General features: G+C 43.0%; 1 protein-coding gene across 2 annotated transcripts in view; it reads left to right on the forward strand.

The window, feature by feature from the left end:
* Positions 1–22,374, forward strand: part of cwf19l2 (CWF19 like cell cycle control factor 2) — a 124,475-nt gene that overhangs the window by 26,331 nt on the left and 75,770 nt on the right. For both annotated transcript variants that reach the window (XM_072263121.1, XM_072263122.1), the window contains exons 6-8: positions 1,149–1,242; positions 15,220–15,335; positions 16,712–17,514. In XM_072263121.1, coding sequence (XP_072119222.1) covers positions 1,149–1,242; positions 15,220–15,335; positions 16,712–17,514 — 1,013 coding nt within the window. The remainder of the gene's footprint in view (positions 1–1,148; positions 1,243–15,219; positions 15,336–16,711; positions 17,515–22,374) is intronic.

Consider the following 22,374-nt stretch of genomic DNA (forward strand, 5'->3'; position numbering starts at 1 on the left):
GTGCTAGTTTAGAGCATGGTTTGCATGGAGCCTTTTCTTGAAGCAAGTGCAAAATGGAAATAAATTTTTACGTGCAGCCAAATTTAAGAAGAAGAATTTTCAACAGTTGGTCTTTATTGAAGTGATAATGGAAAGAAGCAAACTAGATTATTTTCCAATTTCATTAGTCATAGTCATAGTCATACTTTATTGATCCCGGGGGAAATTGGTTTTCATTACACTTGCACCATAAATAATTAAATAGTAATATGTAAATTATGCCAGGAAATAAGTCCAGGACCAGCCTATTGGCTCAGGGTGTCTGATCCTCCAAGGGAGAAGTTGTAAAGTTTGATGGCCACAGGCAGGAATGACTTCCTATGACGCTCTGTATTGCATCTTGGTGGAATGAGTCTCTGGCTGAATGTACTCCTGTGCCCAACCAGTACATTATGTAGTGGATGGGAGACATTGTCCAAGATGACATGCAACTTGGACAGCATCTTCTTTTCAGACACCACCGTCAGCGAGTCCAGTTCCATCCCCACAATGTCACTGGCCTTACGAATGAGTTTGTTGATTCTGTTGGTGTCTGTTACCCTCAGCTACTGCCCCAGCACACAATAGCAAACATGATCGCACTGGCCACCACAGACTCATAGAACATCCTCAGCATTGTCCGGCAGATGTTAAAGGACCTCAGTATCCTCAGGAAATAGAGACGGCTCTGACCCTTCTTGTAGACAGCCTCAGTGTTCTTTGACCAGTCCAGTTTATTGTCAATTTGTATCCCCAGGTATTTGTAATCCTCCACCATGTCCACACTGACCCCCTGGATGGAAACAGGGGTCACCGGTACCTTAGCTCTCCTCAGGTCTACCACCAGCTCCTTAGTCTTTTTCACATTAAGCTGCAGATAATTCTGCTCACACCATGAGACAAAGTTTCCTACCGTAGCCCTGTACTCTCCCTTGCTTATGCATCCAACTATGGCAGAGTCATCAGAAAACTTCTGAAGATGACAAGACTCTGTGCAGTAGTTGAAGTCCGAAGTGTAAATGGTGAAGAGAAAGGGAGACAAGACAGTCCCCTGTGGAGCCCCAGTGCTGCTGATCACTCTGTCGGACGCACAGTGTTGCAATTGATTAATTGATTGTACTTCATTGTAGGCTGAAATAGACAAAAGAGAATTAAATCCCTTTTGGAAAAATGGAGGAACAGGCTTGCCATCTGTGGAAAATGACTCAACAAAAATTCAAAAAGGTAAATTTGAATTTCATTCATTAAGCTTTGAGTGCTGTTTTAGTGTTATTCACATTTTTGAGTTACTGTCAGGGCACAATGAAGTTTCTTTATCTTTGTAAGCTTCAGTATTCTTTCATTTGGGAAGTCACAGTGGAGCTGCATCTTCATTTCCTCTGGTGTTCAGTAGTTATAATCCTTATTCCTTGTGGAAGGTAGCAACTCATGTTTTATCTCTTGAGTTATGTGCCAGGTTCTACTTAACCCCATGTGGTGTACCTTTCCAGACAGGTGAAAAAAAGTGGACAAGTTCAACATATCTTCTAACATTGCACCAAGTTAGCAGTCTGTAACTGAGAAACTTCAGGAAGTGTAACTAACTCTTATCTACCGCTCTGTCCACCATTCTGTGTGAGAAATACCAAATGTTCTGGAGACATTGACTTTAGATTTTCAAAATATTACTGCATTTCTACCAAATTATACTCCATTAATCTGTCTTTCTATTAGAAATAGGTTTTTACAGTTGCATTTTGATGTTTAGTGAGTCCAATTTGAGCATGTGTCAGACTAAGGATTAATTTATAACTTAATGGTCTGTAACATGTCGGAGCAAGGGTGTCATGGGTAAGCAGATTTAATATCATATGAGTTGGGAGTAGAGCTTGTTGATCTTATAATGAACTGCATCCACAAGTTGGCAAGTTTGATTTTTGTGCTTGCATTGAGGAATTCTGTTGTGCATTTAATATATCAGTAATATTTGAGAAAGGGTGCAGAGGAGATTTACAAGGATGTTGCCTGGATTGGGGAGCATGCCTTATGAGAATAGGTTGAGTGAACTCTGCCTTTTCTCCTTGCAGTGACAGAGGATGGGAGGTGACCTGATAGAGGTGTACAAAATAATGAGAGGCATTGATCATGTGGGTAGTCAGAGGTTTTTCCCCAGGGCAGAAATGGCTAACATGAGAGGGCATAGTTTTAAAGTGCTTGGAAGCAGGTACAGAGGAGATGTCAGGGGTAAGTTTTTTATGCAGAGAGTGGTGAGTGCATGGAATGGCCTACCGGCTGTGGTGGTGGAGGCAGAAATGATAGGGTCTTTTAAGAGACTTCTGGATGGCTACATGGTGCTTAGAAAGATAGAGGGCTATGGGTAAAGCCTAGGTAGTTCTAAGGTAGGGACATGTTCAGCACAGCTTTGTGGGCCGAAGGGCCTGTATTGTGCTGTATGTTTTCTATGTTTCCGTGTAACATTGTAAATATATTGTTTGATCAAGCATTCTTTGTTGTTTAAATGATTTCATTATGGTTATACATAAAAGTACATGAATTGAATACATCATGACGTTACCACATCATATGTATGTGCCTTGCTTAAAGTAAAAACGAAACTAAGACCTATTCTCTTGGGCTCCATTCTTTTCCTTACAATTACTTTAATGTTTTAGAATACAAAACATAACAGCGGCAACAAGGAAGTTTTAAATGAACCCAGCTACCTTTTTGTTGAAATGCAGTGAAACATTTGAGTTTAAAAGGAAGTGTAGCACATTCTTTTTTCCTTTGGAGCAGCATACTTTCTTCACAAAAGGAAAAATGATTGAGTTTTAAAAAAGGCAGAAAATGGAAGAATTCAGTGAGTACTGGGTGATAAAATCATAAAAAACAAAAAGGAGCAGATAGACTGGCTATGTTGAAAAGATAGACGTGTTCCATTGCACAATGAATAACTGGCTCATCTATACGGAGCGAATTAAACAATATTTTAAAGCAAATGGAATAGCTAATGAAAAACAAGTACCAGCTTTGCTGAGTGCATTGGTTGGGAAAGTATACAGTTTGCTTAGATATTTGATGGCTTCAACCAAACCAGCTGAAATGACCTTTGCTAATATGGCAAATGTAATACTGAAACACTTAAACACTTAAAACATTAGTGATTGCAAAACACTTTAGGTTTCATAAGCGGAATCAAAAGGAAGGGGAGTCCATTTCATTTTATGTGGCTGAATTGAAGAAATTATCCAAGCATTGTCAGTTCAGTGATAGGCTTAATGATGTGCTGAAAGATTGTTTAGTTTGTGGAATCTTACAAGAAAGCATTCAAAAGTGGCTCCTATCTGAAGCACGTTACATTTAAAAGAGCCTTTGAAGTAGCTGAATCAATAGAACGGTGGCCAGAGACGCAGATTAGTTGCAGTCAGGAATGAAAGTGAGCATGAACAAAATTGCAAAACCAGACTGAACAAATTCTGTTAACATTGTGGCAGGCTCACATACGCCAGAGCAATGTAGGTGAAAACTGCAGAATATGCAACAAAGTAGGACACACATGTAATATCCTGGTTAAGATTTCTACTGCTATGCTGTGAGATAGTTTATTTTAGCAGTTTTCTGTAAAAGCAGTGTGCCATGCTGGAAAGAGTGTATTGGCTTTGGGTAAAGATAAGCCATGTTGTCCAACTTAGGGATGTTGTGTCAGCCAAACAGGATTGTGGGATGGGAGAGAAGGTCCTAGAGCCAGTTCATTCGAGGCGGTCTTCGAGGGAAGTTTGGAATGTGACAGGTGCTTTCATGCAGACCGTGGGTCTAGTGCATGAGTAAAGAGATACACCTTTGACTACTCCAGAATGAGCTCCAATGTTTATGTGCACATTGGACTGGTTTAACTGTAATGGCCCTTTTATTTTTCTGTAACTGTTCATTAAAGTTGAAAATTTAGTAAATATACTTTGATTATAATTTTATGCTGGTGTACAATCTGATTTTTCTGGGCAACAGATAACTGTGTATGGGCAGTACTTACACAGCACTCATTCAATTTGAGGTTCCTTCTATCGCAACATCACGATGTTCCAGTTTGGTTGAACCCCAAATTATACTGACCCTAGATGGATATTGTTTATGACAGCTGGCCTCACTGCTGAGTCACATGGCTGTTAGCAGAGTTAGCTACCGAGCAAGTAGGTGTATGAGCCCCGATGAGAGGGTTACATTTGTGGAGAGCTCGTCTGGGAATACTGTGTGAATGCTGTTTAAGGACTGATTAAGCGGCTTATTTGTATGTTTAAGCTGGTGCTAGTGGAAAGTGAGGTGCATCGTAATAAAGGTACTTTTATGGATGTCGCGGGGATTAAGGTGTGGTGTGATTCAAAAAGGATATCCATAAGCAACACACATAAAAGTTGCTGGTGAACGCATCAGGCCAGGCAGCATCTGTAGGAAGAGGTGCAGTCGATGGTTCAGGCCGAGACCCTTCGTCGGGATTAACTGAAGGAAGAGTGAGTAAGGGATTTGAAAGTTGGAGGGGGAGGGGGAGATCCAAAATGATAGGAGAAGACAGGAGGGGGAGGGATGGAGCCAAGAGCTGGACAGGTGATAGGCAAAAGGGATACGAGAGGATCATGGGACAGGAGGTCCGGGAAGAAAGACAAGGGGGGGGGGACCCAGAGGATGGGCAAGGGGTATATTCAGAGGGACAGAGGGAGAAAAAGGAGAGTGAGAAAAAGAGTGTGTATAAAAATAAGTAACAGATGGGGTACGAGGGGGAGGTGGGGCATTAGCGGAAGTTAGAGAAGTCGATGTTCATGCCATCAGGTTGGAGGCTACCCAGACGGAATATAAGGTGTTGTCCTCCAACCTGAGTGTGGCTTCATCTTTACAGTAGAGGAGGCCGTGGATAGACATGTCAGAATGGGAATGGGATGTGGAATTAAAATGTGTGGCCACTGGGAGATCCTGCTTTCTCTGGCGAACAGAGCATAGATGTTCAGCAAAGCGGTCTCCCAGTCTGTGTCGGGTCTCGCCAATATATAAAGGGCCACATCGGGAGCACCGGACGCAGTATATCACCCCAGCTGACTCACAGGTGAAGTGTTGCCTCACCTGGAAGGACTGTTTGGGGCCCTGAATGGTGGTAAGGGAGGAAGTGTACGGGCATGTGTTGCACTTGTTCCGCTTACACGGATAAGTGCCAGGAGGGAGATCAGTGGGGAGGGATGGGGGGGACGAATGGACAAGGGAGTTGCGTAGGGAGCGAACCCTGCGGAATGCAGAGAGAGCGGGGGAGGGAAAGATGTGCTTAGTGGTGGGATCCCGTTGGAGGTGGCGGAAGTTACGGAGAATAATATGTTGGACCCGGAGGCTGGTGGGGTGGTAGGTGAGGACCAGGGGAACCCTATTCCTAGTGGGGTGGTGGGAGGATGGAGTGAGAGCAGATGTACGTGAAATGGGGGAGATGTGTTTAAGAGCAGAGTTGATAGTGGAGGAAGGGAAGCCCCTTTCTTTAAAAAAGGAAGACATCTCCCTCATCCTAGAATGAAAAGCCTCATCCTGAGAGCAGATGCGGCAAAGACGGAGGAATTGCGAGAAGGGGATGGTGTTTTTGCAAGAGACAGGGTGAGAAGAGGAATAGTCCAGATAGCTGTGAGAGTCAGTAGGCTTATAGTAGACATCAGTGGATAAGCTGTCTCCAGAGACAGAGACAGAAAGATCTAGAAAGGGGAGGGAGGTGTCGGAAATGGACCAGGTAAACTTGAGGGCAGGGTGAAAGTTGGAGGCAAAGTTAATAAAGTCAACGAGCTCTGCATGCGTGCAGGGAGCAGCGCCAATGCAGTTGTCGATGTAGCGAAGGAAAAGTGGGGGACAGGTACCAGAATAGGCACGGAACATAGATTGTTCCACAAAGCCAACAAAAAGGCAGGCATAGCTAGGACCCATACGGGTGCCCATAGCTACACCTTTAGTTTAGAGGAAGTGGGAGGAGCCAAAGGAGAAATTATTAAGAGTAAGGACTAATTCCGCTAGACGGAGCAGAGTGGTGGTAGAGAGGAACTGATTAGGTCTGGAATCCAAAAAGAAGCGTAGAGCTTTGAGACCTTCCTGATGGGGGATGGAAGTATGTAGGGACTGGACATCCATGGTGAAAATAAAGCGGTGGGGTCCAGGGAACTTAAAATGATCGAAAAGTTTAAGAGCGTGAGAAGTGTCACGAACATAGGTCGGAAGGGATTGAACAAGGGGGGATAAAACCGTGTCGAGAAAAGAAAGGGGCTTCCTTCCTCCACTATCAACTCTGCTCTTAAACGCGTCTCCCCCATTTCACGTACATCTGCTCTCACTCCATCCACCCGCCAACCCACTAGGAATAGGGTTACCCTGGTCCTCACCTACCACCCCACCAGCCTCCGGGTCCAACATATTATTCTCCGTAACTTCCGCCACCTCCAACGGGATCCCACCACTAAGCACATCTTTCCCTCACTGCCGCTCTCTGCATTCCGCAGGGATCGCTCCCTACGCAACTCCCTTGTCCATTCATCCCCCCCATCCCTCCCCACTGATCTCCCTCCTGGCACTTATCCGTGTAAGCGGAACAAGTGCTACACGTGCCCTTACACTTCCTCCCTTACCACCATTCAGGGCCCCAAACAGTCCTTCCAGGTGAGGCAACACTTCACCTGTGAGTCAGCTGGGGTGATATACTGTGTCCGGTGCTCCCGGTGTGGCCTTTTATATATTGGCAAGACCCGACACAGACTGGGAGACCGCTTTGCTGAACATCTATGCTCTGTCTGCCAGAGAAAGCAGGATCTCCCAGTGGCCACACATTTTAATTCCACATCCCATTCCCATTCTGACATGTCTATCCACGGCCTCCTCTACTGTAAAGATGAAGCCACACTCAGGTTGGAGGAACAACACCTTATATTCCGTCTGGGTAGCCTCCAACCTGATGGCATGAACATCGACTTCTCTAACTTCCGCTAATGCCCCACCTCCCCCTCGTACCCCATCTGTTACTTATTTTTATACACATTCTTTCTCTCACTCTCCTTTTTCTCCCTCTGTCCCTCTGAATATACCCCTTGCCCATCCTCTGGGTCCCCCCCCCTTTGTCTTTCTTCCCGGACCTCCTGTCCCATGATCCTCTCGTATCCCTTTTGCCTATCACCTGTCCAGCTCTTGGCTCTATCCCTCCCCCTCCTGTCTTCTCCTATCATTTTGGATCTCCCCCTCCCCCTCCAACTTTCAAATCCCTTACTCACTCTTCCTTCAGTTAGTCCTGACGAAGGGTCTCAGCCTGAAACGTCGACTGCACCTCTTCCTAGAGATGCTGCCTGGCCTGCTGCGTTCACCAGCAACTTTTATGTGTGTTGCTTGAATTTCCAGCATCTGCAGAATTCCTGTTGTTTGAGGATATCCATAAGGTTGTGTTCTGAGTGGGGTGGATGTCTGAATTCCCAATGACTGCTACTTAGAGTGCTGAGTTCTGTAAAGGTATAGGGAAAAGTTGCACTGATGGAATGGCGTTTTGACCAATTGGGTGGTCAAAATTGCAGGTAGGGCCAGAGCCAGTTCATATCTCTAGAGCAGGGGGAATGTAGCTGAGGGTGAAAACTTTAAAGGCGAGTTGTTCTCATTTCTGTGGTGAGGGAAAGGAGTTGTCTAATGGGTCCTTCAGCGGTTGATTTAAATTCTGAACTGGTTTTGGCTAATACATCACTGGTTGATAAGTGCTAAAGTGTTCCTGTTACAAAAGAGCCAAAGTTATGGGAGACTGGGAGTGTTCTCTGGAGTTAAACCCACTCACGATGGGGAAAAAGAATATGAGGCTTGGGCTGAGTAGACATCTCAGTTACTGGATGAATGGTAGTGCTCAGATAATATGAAAAAACAGAGACTGGTAGAGAGTTTAAAGGATCTGGCTGCTGATAAAGTGAGGTTCCTAAAGGCAGAGAACCCATTAGCAATGTCAGCTAATTACTTGGAAGTTCTGGAAGATGCTTTTGGCACCACTGAAAGTTTAGCTGATCTTATGATCAAGTTTAGGCAGGCATTCCAGGAAAAAGGAGAAGCTGTCTGCCTACCTTTTCAGGTTGGAGAAACTGCTGGATTGTTTGTGCCACAACTGTCTGGGAGAAATTGCTTGAGGGTGGAGCAAGTTATGAAGGGTGTGCTGTCACATGACATGATTATGTATTCGAATGGCCTACAAGATGTGCCCTCCTCCATCTTTTACCGAGTTATTCAGAAAAGTTAGAGAGGAGGAAAACATGATTGAGAAGTGGATCAATTCCAAAAGTGAAGTAGTGCCTTCAGTGATAGCTTCTGCTGCTAAAGTGACCCCTTATGCCACATTGATAGAGCTTTTGAGGAATGAAATGAAAAGCCTTTGAGCTGAGCTGACTCAATGAATGTCTGCTCACGTTTCAGCTAAACGTGACATGTCTGTTGGGAATCCTGACTTGCGACCTAGAGAAATGCTGCTGAAAAGGGTCCCTTGACCAGAGAGGCAACTGGTATTTTCTGTTACAACTGTGGAGAAGATGGGCATTTCAAGTGAGACTGTGGGGGACAGAAAAATCTTTGAGTAGTAAGTCAGTGGTTAATCAAACAGAGGAAAAAATAGGCAAAACTTCAGAGGGAGCCAGTAAAGGAACGTGCTGTCATCTCGAAGAGGATCTGTTCCAATCAAGGGAAATGCTAAAGTACAAAACACTATTTGTGAAGGTTTAGTGGAACAAGGCTCTGATGTATCCATACAGATTGATGATATTTATGCTAGACCCATACTTGACACAGGTTCTCAAGTTCCTTTGCTTTATAGATCCCTTTACATCCAATATTTGACTCATTTACCATTGACACCTCTCAGTGCTCTTGAGATTTGAGGTTTAGTTCTGATGAGTACCTGTACAATGGTTACTTGTTGTTAAAATTGGAGTTTTTGGAAGCAGCCGTTGGAGTAACTGAGACTATTGACACATTGTGTTGGTCTGTCCAGATCCACTTGAAAAAGGTGAATAAATACTTCCGTTGTGAGGCTCATAGGAGCATGCAAGAAAAAGGAGATGGAGAGAATTTATTTGAAAAGCTTGTCCATTGATCCGGTGTACAGAGCTGCTTTCAAGAAGGTGCAAGTTCCTCCTAAGCAGAAGGATGAGCATAAACATGGAACTGTGTGGTGCATCCTGTCTAAACCTGTCACATAATGACCTGAAGGAGTAGCTAGGATGATGGAGGACACCCCTTTCCAAGAGAGTTCTCACCGGTTAGCACCAACGGAGATTTAAGATGTTTGGCAGCACCTGCTTGAACTGAATGAAGCTGAGTTCAGTCAGAGGGCAGGGTGACCTGAACCGTTGGAAGGTGTGAGTGATAGACGGGGAGGTACCCTCTAGTAGACAGGAAATGTCACGAGGCGTAGCTGAACAGAACGCGAGTAAGAGATACACCCCCCCCCCCCCCCGAATACTCCAGTATGAGTTCCAACGTTTATGTGCACATTGGACTGGTTTAACTGTAATGGGCACTTCTCTTTTTCTGTAGCTGTTTGTTAAAGTTGAAAATTTGGTAAATATACTTTCATTATAATTTTATGCTGGTGCTCGATCTGTTATTTCTTGCCGACAGATAACTGTGTATGGGCAGTACTCACACAGCATTCACTCAAATTGAGGTTCCTTTAATTGGAACGTCACAACATTCCTGTTTGATCGAACCCCAAATTATAATGACCCTAGATGAAAGATGGCCTTCTCATCGCTGAGTTGCGTGGCTGTTAGCAAAGTTAGCTAATGAGCACGTTGGTTTATGAGCCCAGTGAGAAGGTTACACATACAAAGAGCATGTCAGACAGACAAAAGTAAATGGATTCCACAGGGAAGGGAAAAATTAGCAGTTTCAAAAAGAACATGGTGTTGATGAAAAATCTGATAATGATTAGAGTGAATCAGGACTGGGTAGCCTTGAGATCTATAATGTGAAAACTAAAAGACAAGCAAGATGGCTTGTACTAAAATGATCAGCAAATTAATTTAAATGGAATTGGACATTGGCTCAGCTGCTTCAGTGGTTTCACCAAATGAGTTTGAACAGCATTTCAAAGATACTGAACTGAAGCCTGCGGATATCCAACTTAGAACTTATACTTGAAAAGATAACTCCTGTGGGAATGACGTTCATAACAGTAAAATGCAACAACCAACGAGCCGCATGAGTCTCGTATGTGGTAAAAACTGGAGGGCCAGTATTGTCAAAATCAAATCAAGTTTTATTGTCATTCAAACGATACATAGATACTGCTGAACGTGACAGCATTCCTCTGGGGCAAGGTGCAAAACATTCAAACTAGCAAGCAAACATTCAAAAATAGCGAGTAACATAATTCAAAATATCAAACAAAGAAGCATACTCACTGAACGACGATGTCCAGTAATCGATGGTACAGTTTCCCAACATTGTACAGACACACACAATCCAGCTTGTCATCCCACCGCTTGAACACGGGAGGGCAGCACTGACGGGAGAGGCCTGGCCCAGGCCAAGCTCAACCATGCTGTCGTGCTTCTGCGTCCTTCACCTGGTCTGCAGCAGCAGGCAAGCCTGGGGCTTGAGGCCTGGTTCTCAGTACAACTGACAGCTCCCACGTAGACCGTCCTTCCATCAGAGAAGAGTAACAGGCAGTGGCTATTTACTTTATCACCAAGCTATGCTTCCGAGTAAAGGGCAGCACCCTCTACAGCCAGGTCAGCTCTTCCATACCCAAACCAACTCCTGCAACACATCGTGGGCTCCTTCGATACCCCAACGGGCTCCTTCAACACCTCGGCCGACCCTTTCGACTTCTCAGCTGGCTTCACTGCTGACATCATTTGAGCTATTCTGATCAACGAGCAGCTCACTGATGGAGTAGCCCTGTAGTACCCGATGTTCTTGGAGTAGACTTGTCTTTGGATTGTAACAATAAATTTTACAAAGAAGAAAGTGAGGGTGTGATTGGCTGAGGCAACTAAAAATAGATTGTATGCCACACCCCCTGTAATAGAGTCAACTGAAAGTGAATTAAGGAAGTTACTGGATGATGCCACAACTGCCTCCATGGACCATCGCCCAGTAGAGGACAAACAGGTGTGGGTGCCAATTCTGTGCCACTGGTTGGAAAGGATATTGAATCAAGGAAGGATCGGACTGCTCCAAGGAGTGGTGAAAGTGAGGAAAGCAATGGTCCGACTACATTTTTTGTAGGCAGCATATATGAGAAAGCTTCTGATATTTTAATGAGATAGTTACTTGTGAAATGTGGCTTGGTTTTAAGCTGGAAGCAGTTCAAGGGGCTTTTGGAAAGTTGCAAGCATTCGGCCTTTGTGAGTAATAAGAACCAGAATCTACTCTGAGTACATTAAGGCTATTGCATGAACTTCAAGTGGGAGACTAAAAGCTGCTTGTACAAGTGGATGCAAACACCAAAGCAAAGCTGGATGAATGGAAGGTGAAAAAGAAAGTCAATGGAGATATGAAAGCAGAAGATTGTCAGATGATGTTCTGGATGAGGAAACAGAAGAGAGATCAGATCGTAAAGGGAGCAATAGAACATAGAACAGTACAGCACAGTACAGGCCCTTCGGCCCACAATGTTGTGCTGACCCTCAAACCCTGCCTCCCATATTACCATCCACCTTAAATTTCTCCATATACCTGTCTAGTAGTCTCTTAAATTTCACTGGTGTATCTGCCTCCACCACTGACTCAGGCAGTGCATTCCATGCACCAACCACTCTCTGAGTAAAAAACCTTCCTCTAATATCCCCCTTGAACTTCCCACCCCTTAACCTTAAAGCCATGTCCTCTTGTATTGAGCAGTGGTGCCCTGGGGAAGAGGCACTGGCTATCCACTCTACCTATTCCTCTTAATATCTTGTACACCTCTATCATATCTCCTCTCATCCTTCTTCTCTCCAAAGAGTAAAGCCCTAGCTCCCTTAATCTCTGATCATAATCCATACTCTCTAAACCAGGCAGCATCCTGGTAAATCTCCTCTGTCCCCTTTCCAATGCTTCCACATCCTTCCCATAGTGAGGCGACCAGAACTGGACACAGTACTCCACGTGTGGCCTAACCAGAGTTTTTTAGAGCTGCATCATTACCTCGTGACTCTTAAACTCTATCCCTTGACTTATGAAAGCTAAACCCCATAAGCTTTCTTAACTACGCTATCTACCTGTGAGGCAACCTTCAGGGATCTGTGGACATGTACCCTCAGATCCCTCTGCTCCTCCACACTACCAAGTATCCTGCCATTTACTTTGTACTCTGCCTTGGAGTTTGTCCTTCCAAAGTGTACCGCCTCACACTTCTTCGGGTTGAACTCCATCTGCCACTTCTCAGCCCACTTCTGCAACCTATCAATGTCTCTCTGCAATCCTAACCCTAACCCTAATATTGTATCATTTCTTAATGCATGCATTACTAAATGACAATAAAAAAGCACTGCGTGTCCTCATAATCTAATCTCCGACAATCCTCTACACTATCTACAACACCACCAACCTTTGTGTCGTCTGCAAACTTGCCAACCCACCCTTCTACCCCCACATCCAGGTCGTTAATAAAATTTACGAAAAGTGAAAGTCCCAGAACCAATCCTTGTGGCTCACCACTAGTCACAACCCTCCAATCTGAATGTACTCCCTCCACCACGACCCTCTGCCTTCTGCAGGCAAGCCAATTCTGAATCCACCTGGCCAAACTTCCGGGTTCCCATGCCTTCTGACTTTCCGAATAAGCCTACAGTGTGGAACCTTGTGAAATGCCTTACTAAAATCCATATAGATCACATCCACTGCACTACTCTCATCTATATGCCTGGTCACCTCCTCAAAGAACTCTATCAGGATTGTTAGACACGATCTGCCCTTCACAAAACCATGCTGACTGTCCCTGATCAGACCATGATTCTCTAAATGCCCACAGATGCTATCTCTAAGAATCTTTTCCAACAGCTTTCCCACCACAGACGTAAGGCTCACTGGTCTATAATTACCCGGACTATCTCTACTACCTTTTTTTGAACAAGGGGACAACATTCGCCTCCCTCCAGTCCTCCGGTAGCATTCCCGTGGACAACGAGGACATAAAGATCCTAGCCAGAGGCTCAGCAATTTCTTCCCTCGCCTCATGGAGCAGCCTCGGGAATATTCCGTCAGGCCCTGGGGACTTATCTGTCCTAATGTATTTTAACAACTCCAACACCTCCTCTTCCTTAATATCAACATGTTCCAGAACATCATCCTCACTCATATTATCCTCACCGTCATTAAGTTCCTTCTCATTGGTGAATACCGAAGAGAAGTATTCATTGAGGACCTCGCTCACTTCCACAGCCTCCAGGCACATCTTCCCACCTTTATCTCTAATTGGTCCTACCTTCACTCCTGTCATCCTTTTGTTCTTCACAGAATTGAGGAATGCCTTGGGGTTTCCCTTTATCCTACTCGCCAAGGCCTTCTCATGCCCCCTTATTAATAGAAGCATTAATAAGTGAGTATTCCAGTAAACTAAATGTATCTTCCCAAGATCAAGTTGCACATCCAACAAAGAAGAAAAAGGAAAAAAAGAGGATGACATAAGTGCAATGGAAATGGAAGAGGATAAACAGGACTTAATTTGTTGAGAAATTAGCAAATGAGGAGATACTAGAAGAAGGAGAAGGAGAGTGAAAGAAAGTGGGGCAGTGAGAGAAGCCAGGATAGAGTGGATCCAGAGGCCGAGAAAAGGAGAAGAAGGGTGTCCAGAGCTGTCAGAATCACTTCCTGCAGTCTGGGTCAATACCACAGAGGAGGCCCCAGAACCTGAGGTTGTTTTCACAGCCACAAGTCTCATCTGTCAAGCAGAGTGACCTCCCTTGGTAGGAAAGATGTTCTCTCTCAAAAGTAAGAAATCCTCCACAACAATTAAATCTTTAGGCCTGTATGGGACTGGGGTCCTGATGAAGTGTCTCAGCCTGAAACGTCGACTGTACAGTCGGCCCTCCGTATCTGCCTGTTCCACATCTGCAGATCGAAAATATTCGGAAAAAATTCCAGGAAATTCCCAAAAGCAAAGCTTGAATTTGCCGCGTGCCGAGCACTACACTTAATCCACGCGAATGAAGTGGTGTGTAGGCATACCCTGCTGTAGCCTCCCGCCATTTCACAGATCCTCAGTCTCTCTCCAGCACTCATTGCTTGAGCATTGTTAGCCTCGCGTCTCGTTCCTTCGCATCCATGGATTTATGTAAGGGACCTGAGCATTCGCGGATTTTGGTATCCGCAGGGGGTGGGAGGGGGGTCCTGGAACCAATCCCCCACAGATACCGAGGGACGACTGTACTCTTTTCTGCAGATGCTGCCTGGCCTGAAGTTCCTCTGGCATTTTGTGTGTTGCTTAAAATTTACTATGCTGTGTATGTCTGTATAGTAGTGGTATTATGTAGTATACTGTATGTGTATAAGTTCAGATACAATCTATATTAAATTGAAGTTTATAGCTAAATTGGGAGGGATGTTGTGTATTTATTATATATTGCTAATATTTGAGTAATATTGTAAATATATTGTTTGATTAAGCATTCTTTGTTTAAGTAATTCATTACGGGTAGATGTAAAATGCATGAATTGCATATGTCATTATTGTACCACCTCATATGTATGCACTTGGCTTTAAGTAAAAGAAATTAAGGCCTGTGCTCCTGGGCTCCTGTGTTTTTCTTGCAATTAGCTTAATGTTTTGGAGATATAACATAAATTCCTCACCACTTTTTAATTTGAACTAAAGCACTTTGGGTTCTTTCAGTAGCTGGCCACAGAACCTTCTCGGAGGAAACTTATTCTTTCAGATGAACTGCTTTAAGATGTAGAGACACGTGTAAATTATTGGATTTCCGGAATCTCTTCTGTTTGTGAATTCTTTTCAAAAGCGAATAGATAGAAAGCGTCTTGGCAAATTGTAATAATGTCATCATATTTTGTGGGAAATAGAAGACTTTTCATCAGTAAGATTGATTTAGTTTCTTTGTAAAACGACTCAATAATATGGAACAATTCCTGCATGTTAAATTAATACATAATTCTGGTTTCAAATATTACAGGTCTTGATAAATTCCTAGTTAGTTTTAACAGAAATTTTGTATTCCAATAAAATTAAAAAATAATTATTCCCAACTCTTCAATCTGTAGCAGCTTCAGTAGAAGATGGCGGGCTGAGCTGGTTGAGACGATCCTATAAGCGCATGAAGGAACAGGCAGTGAGGGATCAGCGTCAACTAGAGGATGTAATTGCTGAGAGATATGGTGTAAGATCATTTTAATGTAACTAAGCAATGATTCATTTATATTTTTCACCTTCTGCTTTTAATTTCTAATTTTTAAACATCACTTCAGTGTCTTCATATTTGGATAAGACACCATGTTGCTATATGTTCAGTCCCTATAAAACCCATTTAAGGTTTGCAAGTTTGTCCTTATATGCTGTGTAGGATTTGACAGATTATGTCAACTGTATTTGTTTTGGCTCATGAGCCTTCTAGTCTGTCATTCTAGTTTTCATTATTTACATTTCTATCACGTCCATTAAACATGTTTACTTTTAACAATTATAGATTTATATCCTTCGGGTTATGCATGTGTCTGAAGCTGCTATTTGCCTTAATTAAGTAAAAAATAAAAATAGATTTCTACACAATGATTAAAATAGAAAATTACTGCAAGAAGCAGGAGATGCATATTACAGAGGCACAAAACAGAATCACAGAATGGTCACAGCACAGATTTGCTTTTGACATTCATATGCATGTTAAATCTGTATCAGACCAACTTGCTAGTTCTACCCCAAACCTCTTTTTAAGATTTTCTTTCACGTATATTTGTTCGGCTTCATCTTGAAGGCCTTGGTGGAACCTGCGTTCACTAAGTATGCACAAAATGCTTTCCAGGTTTCGACACACTTGAGTTTTTCCTCATCTCTCAATGTATTCCCTTTTTCATCTGTGAACTCTGGTCTTCAGTCCATCTATCAAAAGGTCAGCCTTCCTCAACCATCCTTCTCAACATTTTATATACTTCTATCAAATTTTCCTTCAGCCTTCTTTAACAAAGTCAGTCTCAGCTTCTCTAATCTGTCCTTTTCACAGTAGTTCCTCATCTTTTGTTGATCTTCACTAATGTCTTCACATACTTCCAATAACAGGAAAACTGGAATTGAAAACAGTACCTGAGATGTGGCTGGACAAGATTCAAAATGACTTATTTATTTTTATATGCTGTGTGTCTATTAATAAAATCCAGAATTGCCTTGCACTCCTGTTCTTTTCAATCCTTCCCCTACCTGCAACTTAAAATATGCTTGTTTGGTCAATTTTCCAGTCCTAATTTCGTGTCGTTGACTTAAGACATGGACTCTTTCCCCACAGATGCTCTTTGGTCATCTGAGTGCTGACAGCTTTTTCTTTTGCTTCTGATTTTTTTTCTGCTTTTTGCTTCTTTCAAAAATAATATTTATCTGCTTTACTATTTGTGGAGGATTATATGATGTGTAAAATTGATTTTTTTTTTAGGTTAATATTTTAATTGCAAAGCAATTGCAATGATATGAAATTGAAGTAATGAAAGTGATCCAAATGGAAAGATTTGCTAATGATGAATATTTATATATTTTCTCCGCTCCATATAGTCTGTGGAAGTATTCCAGGAGAAGCTACAAGCTGCCGAGGAAATTGCAGCATCGAACTATCCAAAGTGTTCTGAAGGGAGTTGGAGAGGGTCTTGGGAAAAAGCAAGGAACTGGACTTCTGATCAGACTGATAAGAAAAAATATGATTCTGGGAGAGGACAAAATGGAGACAAAGACAGACATGAGGAACGTGAGAGCGCCGCTGAGAGAGAGAAACCAGTAGGAAATTTCCAGGATGAACTTAAATGGAAAAGGGATAAAGAAAGACAAGAAACTGCCAGTCGATGTAAAGATAAAAAATCCAATGAAAGAGAGGTGGAAATGGAGCATGCTGAAGATAAAGATAGAGAATGCAGAATCCAAGAAGAAAAACATAAGGAGAAAGTGCAACGAAGTACTGGTGCCAAAAATTTAGGAAGTGATCATTTTCATGACAGAGGGAAAGATAAATCCTTTCCCTTAAATGATTTAAAATCTAAGTTTTTGAAGCCTGAAGATTCTGGAAGTGGTAGGGGCAGTTGGGGTATCAACTTTCCAAGATGTTCTAATCAATTGTCAGATTCACAGCCTTCTCAAAGTCGCAGTTTTCAAAAACCAGATGATGGTAGTGATGATAAATCCGTGTGGAGCAGATCTAATAGTGGGGAAAGCCCATCGCAACAACTTACGTCACTACCACACCAGAGAAATGTTGCTACACTTAAAGAAATGCCAAATGCTGCTGACAAATGGACAGAGACCAAGCCCAGGGAAAACACCATGCAAGCAGAAGGTGCCCAGTGCCAACGCAAGTCAAGTTCTAGGTATGTGTACTTTAGTAAACAAGGAAGCTTCAAAGCAGTTTTATTGTTTCATAGTGACATTACTTGAAGTCATAAAACAATACAACACAGATACAGTCCCTTCGACCCATCTAATCTGTGCCAAACTATTTTTCTGCCCAGTCCCATCGACCTGCACCTGAACCATAGTCTTCCATACCCCTCTCAACCACTACGTATCCAAATTTCTCATAAATGTTGAAATCGACCCCGTATCCACCACTAGCACTGGCAGCTCATTCAACACTCTCGTTACCCTCTGAGTGAAGAAGTTACCCCTGCTGTTCCCCTTAAACATTTCACCTTTCACCCTAAACCTATGAGTTCTAGTTCTAGTATCTCTCAACCTCAGTGGAAAAAGCCTGCTTACATTTACCCTATCTATACCACTCATTATTTTGCATACCTCTATCAAATCTCCCCTAATTCTTCTAAGCTCTAGGGAATAAAGTCTTAAGTTAGTCAACCTTTCCGTATAACTCAGGTCATCACAAGACCACAAGGGAGAGGAGCAGAATTAGACCATTTGGCCCTTTGAGTCTGCTCTGCCATTTCATCAAGGCTGATTCAATTTTCCTTTCAGTCCCAAACTCCTGCCTTCTCCCTGTATCCCCTCATGCCTTGACCAATCAAGAATCTAGTCATCAAGTCCTGGTAACATCCTTGTAGATTTTTTATGCAATCTTTCAATCTTATTGGCATCTTTCCTGTAAGTAGGTGACCAAAACTGCACACAGTACTCCAAATTAGGTCTTTACCTACATCTTATACAACTTCAACATAACATTCCAACTCCTTTACTCGGTACTTTGATTTATGAAGGCCAATGTGCTAAAAGCTTTCTTTACAATTCTAGTTACCTGTGGAAGGAATTATGGATATGCATTCCCACATTCCCTGCTGCTCACTCTGTAACCGCTGCTCTGGTTTGTCCTCCCAGAGCGCAATGCCTCATACTTGTCTGCATTAAGTTCCATCTGTAATTTTTCTGTCATTTTTCCTGGTGGTACAGAGCCCACTGCAAGCTTTGATAGTCTTCCTTGATATTCACTACACCCCCAGTCTTGGTGACTTTGGCAAATTTGCTAATGCGGTTTACCATATTATCATACAGATTGTTGATTCGGATGACAAACGACAATAGACCAAGCACCAATCCCTGCAGCACACCACTTGTCACAGGCCTCCAGTCAGAGAGGCAACCCTGTACTGTTAGCCTCTGACTTCTCTCACAAGGTCAATGTCTAATCCAATTTACAACCTCATCTTGAATGCCCAGCGACTAAACCTTCTTGATCAACCTCCCTTGTGGGACCTTGTCTAATTCCTTGATAAAGTCCATGTAGATACCATCCACTGCCTTGCCTTCATCAACTTTCCTGGTAACTTCCTCAAAAAAACTCCATAAGATTGGTTAGACACCATCTACCATACGCAAAGCCATGTTGACTATCTCTGATAGTCTCTGTCTATCCAAATACTTGTATGTCTGATCCCTTAGAATACCTTCCAATAACCTTCCCAGTACTGATGTCAGGCTTACCAGCCTATAATTTCCTTGTTTACCCTGGTTTATTCTTAAAGCTTTTCTTAAACAACACAATGACATGAACTATTCTCCAATCCTCTGGCACCTCATCCGTGGCTAAGGCCACTGCAATATGTTTGCTAGGGTCACTGCAATTTTTAGCCTCCCACAAGGTCTGAGGGAAAACTTTGTCAGGCCCTGAGAACTTATCCACCCTAATTTTCCTCAAGACAGCAAGCACCTCCTCCTCTGTAATCTGTCTATTGTTCATGACCTCAACTGCTGCTTTGACTCATTCTATAGACCCTGTGTTTGTCTCCCAAGTAAATATAGATGCAAAAAATCTATTTAAGATCTCCCCCATCTCTTTCGACTCCATGCATAGGTAACCACTTAGAGGACCTATTCTGTCCCTTGCTATCCTTTTGCTCTTAATATATCTAGAAGCCTTTGAGATTGTCCTTCACCTTGTCTGCTAGATCAACCTCATTCCTTCTTTTAGCCCTCCTGATTTCCTTCTTAAGGGTTCTCTTCCATTTCTTATATTCCTCAAGTACTTCATTTGCTTCTTCCTGCCTAAACTGCTTTGTACCTCTTTCTTTTTCCTTAATCAGTGCCTCAATATCTCTTGATAGCCAAAGCTCCCTAAACCTGGTATCCTTGCCTTTTATTCTGACAGAAACGTACAACTCTGTACTATTCAAATTTTACTTTTGAAGGGCTCCCATTTACCTAGTACATCTTTACCAGAAAACAACCTGTCCCAATCCACACTTGCCAGGTCCTTTCTGATACCATCAGAATTGGCCTTTCCAAAATTCAGAATCTCAACCCAAAGGCTAGACCTATCTGTTTCCATAATTATCTAGAAACTAATGGCATTATAATCACTAGATGCAAAGTGTCCCCTTGTACAAAATTCAGTCACCTGCCCTGCTTCATTCCCAAATAGGAGATCTGGTATTGCACTCTGTCCAGATGGGACCTCCATGTACTGATTAAGGAAACTTCCCAGAACACATTTAACAAACTCTATCCCATTCAGCCCTTTTACAGTATAGGAGTCCCAGTCAACACGTGGAAAGTTCAGATCAAATCACCTACTGCAACATTATGTTTATTGCAACAGTCTGCAAACTCTCTGGAAATTTGCTGCTCTAAATCCCATGGTCTGTTGGGTGGTCTTATAATATAATCCCATTAACGTGGTCATCCCTTTCTGATTTCTTAGTTCCACCCATATAGCCATAGTAAACGAGGTCTCCTGTCTATCCTGTTGGAGCACTGACATGACATTTTCCTTGACTAGTAATGCCCTTTAATACCTTCCCCTGTACTATGTCTAAAACAACAGAACCCTGGAATATTGAGCTGCCAGTGTTGCCTTTCTTGCAGTCAAGTCTCACTAATAACTACAATGTCATAATTCCGCATGCTGATCCTTGCCCTAAGTTCCTCTGCTTTTCCCTACAATGCTCCTTGCATTTAAATATACACAACTCAGAACATTAGTGTTAGCATGCTCAATCTTTCTATATGTAGACTTAATATCTTTCCCACTACCATTCCACAATCAGCTCTGGCACTGTAATTCCCATCCCCTTGCAATTCTAGTTTAAACTCCCCCTGTGCAGCACTAGCAAACCTTCCTGCAAGCATATTAGTCCCCCTCCAGTTCAGATGTGAGTTGTCCCTTCTGTCCCACCTTCCCTGAAAGAGAGCTCAGTGATACAAAAATCTGAAGCTCTGCCTCCTGCTCCATTTCCTCAGTCATGAATTAAACCTTGACCTTCCTATTTCTAGCCTTACTAGCTTGTGGCACGGGTAGCAATCCTGAGATCACAGCCCTGGAAGTTCTGTCTTTTAACTTAGCATCTAACTCCCTGAACACATTTTGCAAGACCTCATCACCCTTCCTACCCATGTCGTTGGTACCGACATGGACCACCGTCTCTGGTTGCTGACTCTCCTACTTATGAATGCTGTGGATTCTATCAGAGGTGACCCTGACCATGACACCTGGGAGGCAACATACCATCTGGGAGTCTTGTTTTCGTCCGCAAAACCTCCTGTCTGTTTCCCTAACCATTGAATCCCCTATCACTACAGCTCATCTCTTCTCCCCACTTCCCTTCTGAGCCACAGAGCAAGACTCAGTGCCAGAGACCTGCCAGCTGTGGCTTTCCTCTGTTAGGTTATTCTACCCCCCCAACAGTATCCAAAGCAGTATACCTGTTGCCGAGGGGAATGGCCACAGGGATATTCTGCTTGGGCTGCCTATCCCCTTTCACCCTGTTGATGGTTACCCAGTTACCTGTGTTCTGCACCTTGGGTGTAACTACCTCCCCTGTTGATCAAACCCCCAGCCTACTGAATGATCTGGAGTTAATCCAGTTTGAAAGAAGCTGCAACTGGATGCACTTCTTGTAGTTGTTGTTGATGGGGACACCGGAGGTCTTTCTGCAAGCAAAGAACGCCACTATTCTGCCTGGCATCCCCATTGCTCTAACTGTACAATTGGAAAAAAAGAAATTTTAAGTGAAAATCTGCCTGCAGCCTCCGCCTTTTCTCGCCAAAGTCTCGATGAGCTGAAGTCTGAATTCCCCTACTCACACAATGGCCCCTCCACTTAAATCCAATTTCTGTAACTTTTCATTGGGCCCTGCCAAGTGCCTAATAATGCAGAATCCAGCATCTTGTTGGGAACTGTGGTACGTAGAATGTCCTGACTGACCCCACTTCTTTTGAACTTTCTTTCCACTACGCAATCCAACATTTGTTCGGGAACTGTGGTGTGCAGAATGTCCCAACTGGCCCTGCCTGCTTCTTTTGAACTCTCTCTCCTGCTAGGCAATTCTCTGTCCTCTTGGGAACTGTGGCATGCATGCCTTATGATATGCCAGGATGATTTCTAGTGACTATAGAATTGGTGTAGAACTTTGTTCACTTTCATGTACTCTTCTAATAATATAAAGTTACTGGTAATAATTTAAAGTTGGGAGGGATGTGTTGCAGAAATAACTTCAACTCTTGAGTATTTTTAATACTCTGAAATGTGAATCATGATGTCTTTCCACTTCTATCATTCATGTAAACTTTGCTATTTGAATCCTTCACATCAGTGGCTCAGGTAGTGACATTCTCCAGTGATTAGTTTGCTCTAAAGAAAATCTCCCTGGACTCAGTAGACAAAATGACCTTGTTCTATAAACGTTATTCAATGTCTGCTTTAAAGCATATCCTTGATAAATGTTTATGTTTGGATGTTCTCCCTAAAACGAGCTTTGGTGTTTATTTAGGCATTGAATGGTCTG

The sequence above is a fragment of the Mobula birostris genome, chromosome 7 (assembly GCF_030028105.1).
Source record: "Mobula birostris isolate sMobBir1 chromosome 7, sMobBir1.hap1, whole genome shotgun sequence".
Lineage (NCBI taxonomy): Eukaryota > Metazoa > Chordata > Chondrichthyes > Myliobatiformes > Myliobatidae > Mobula > Mobula birostris.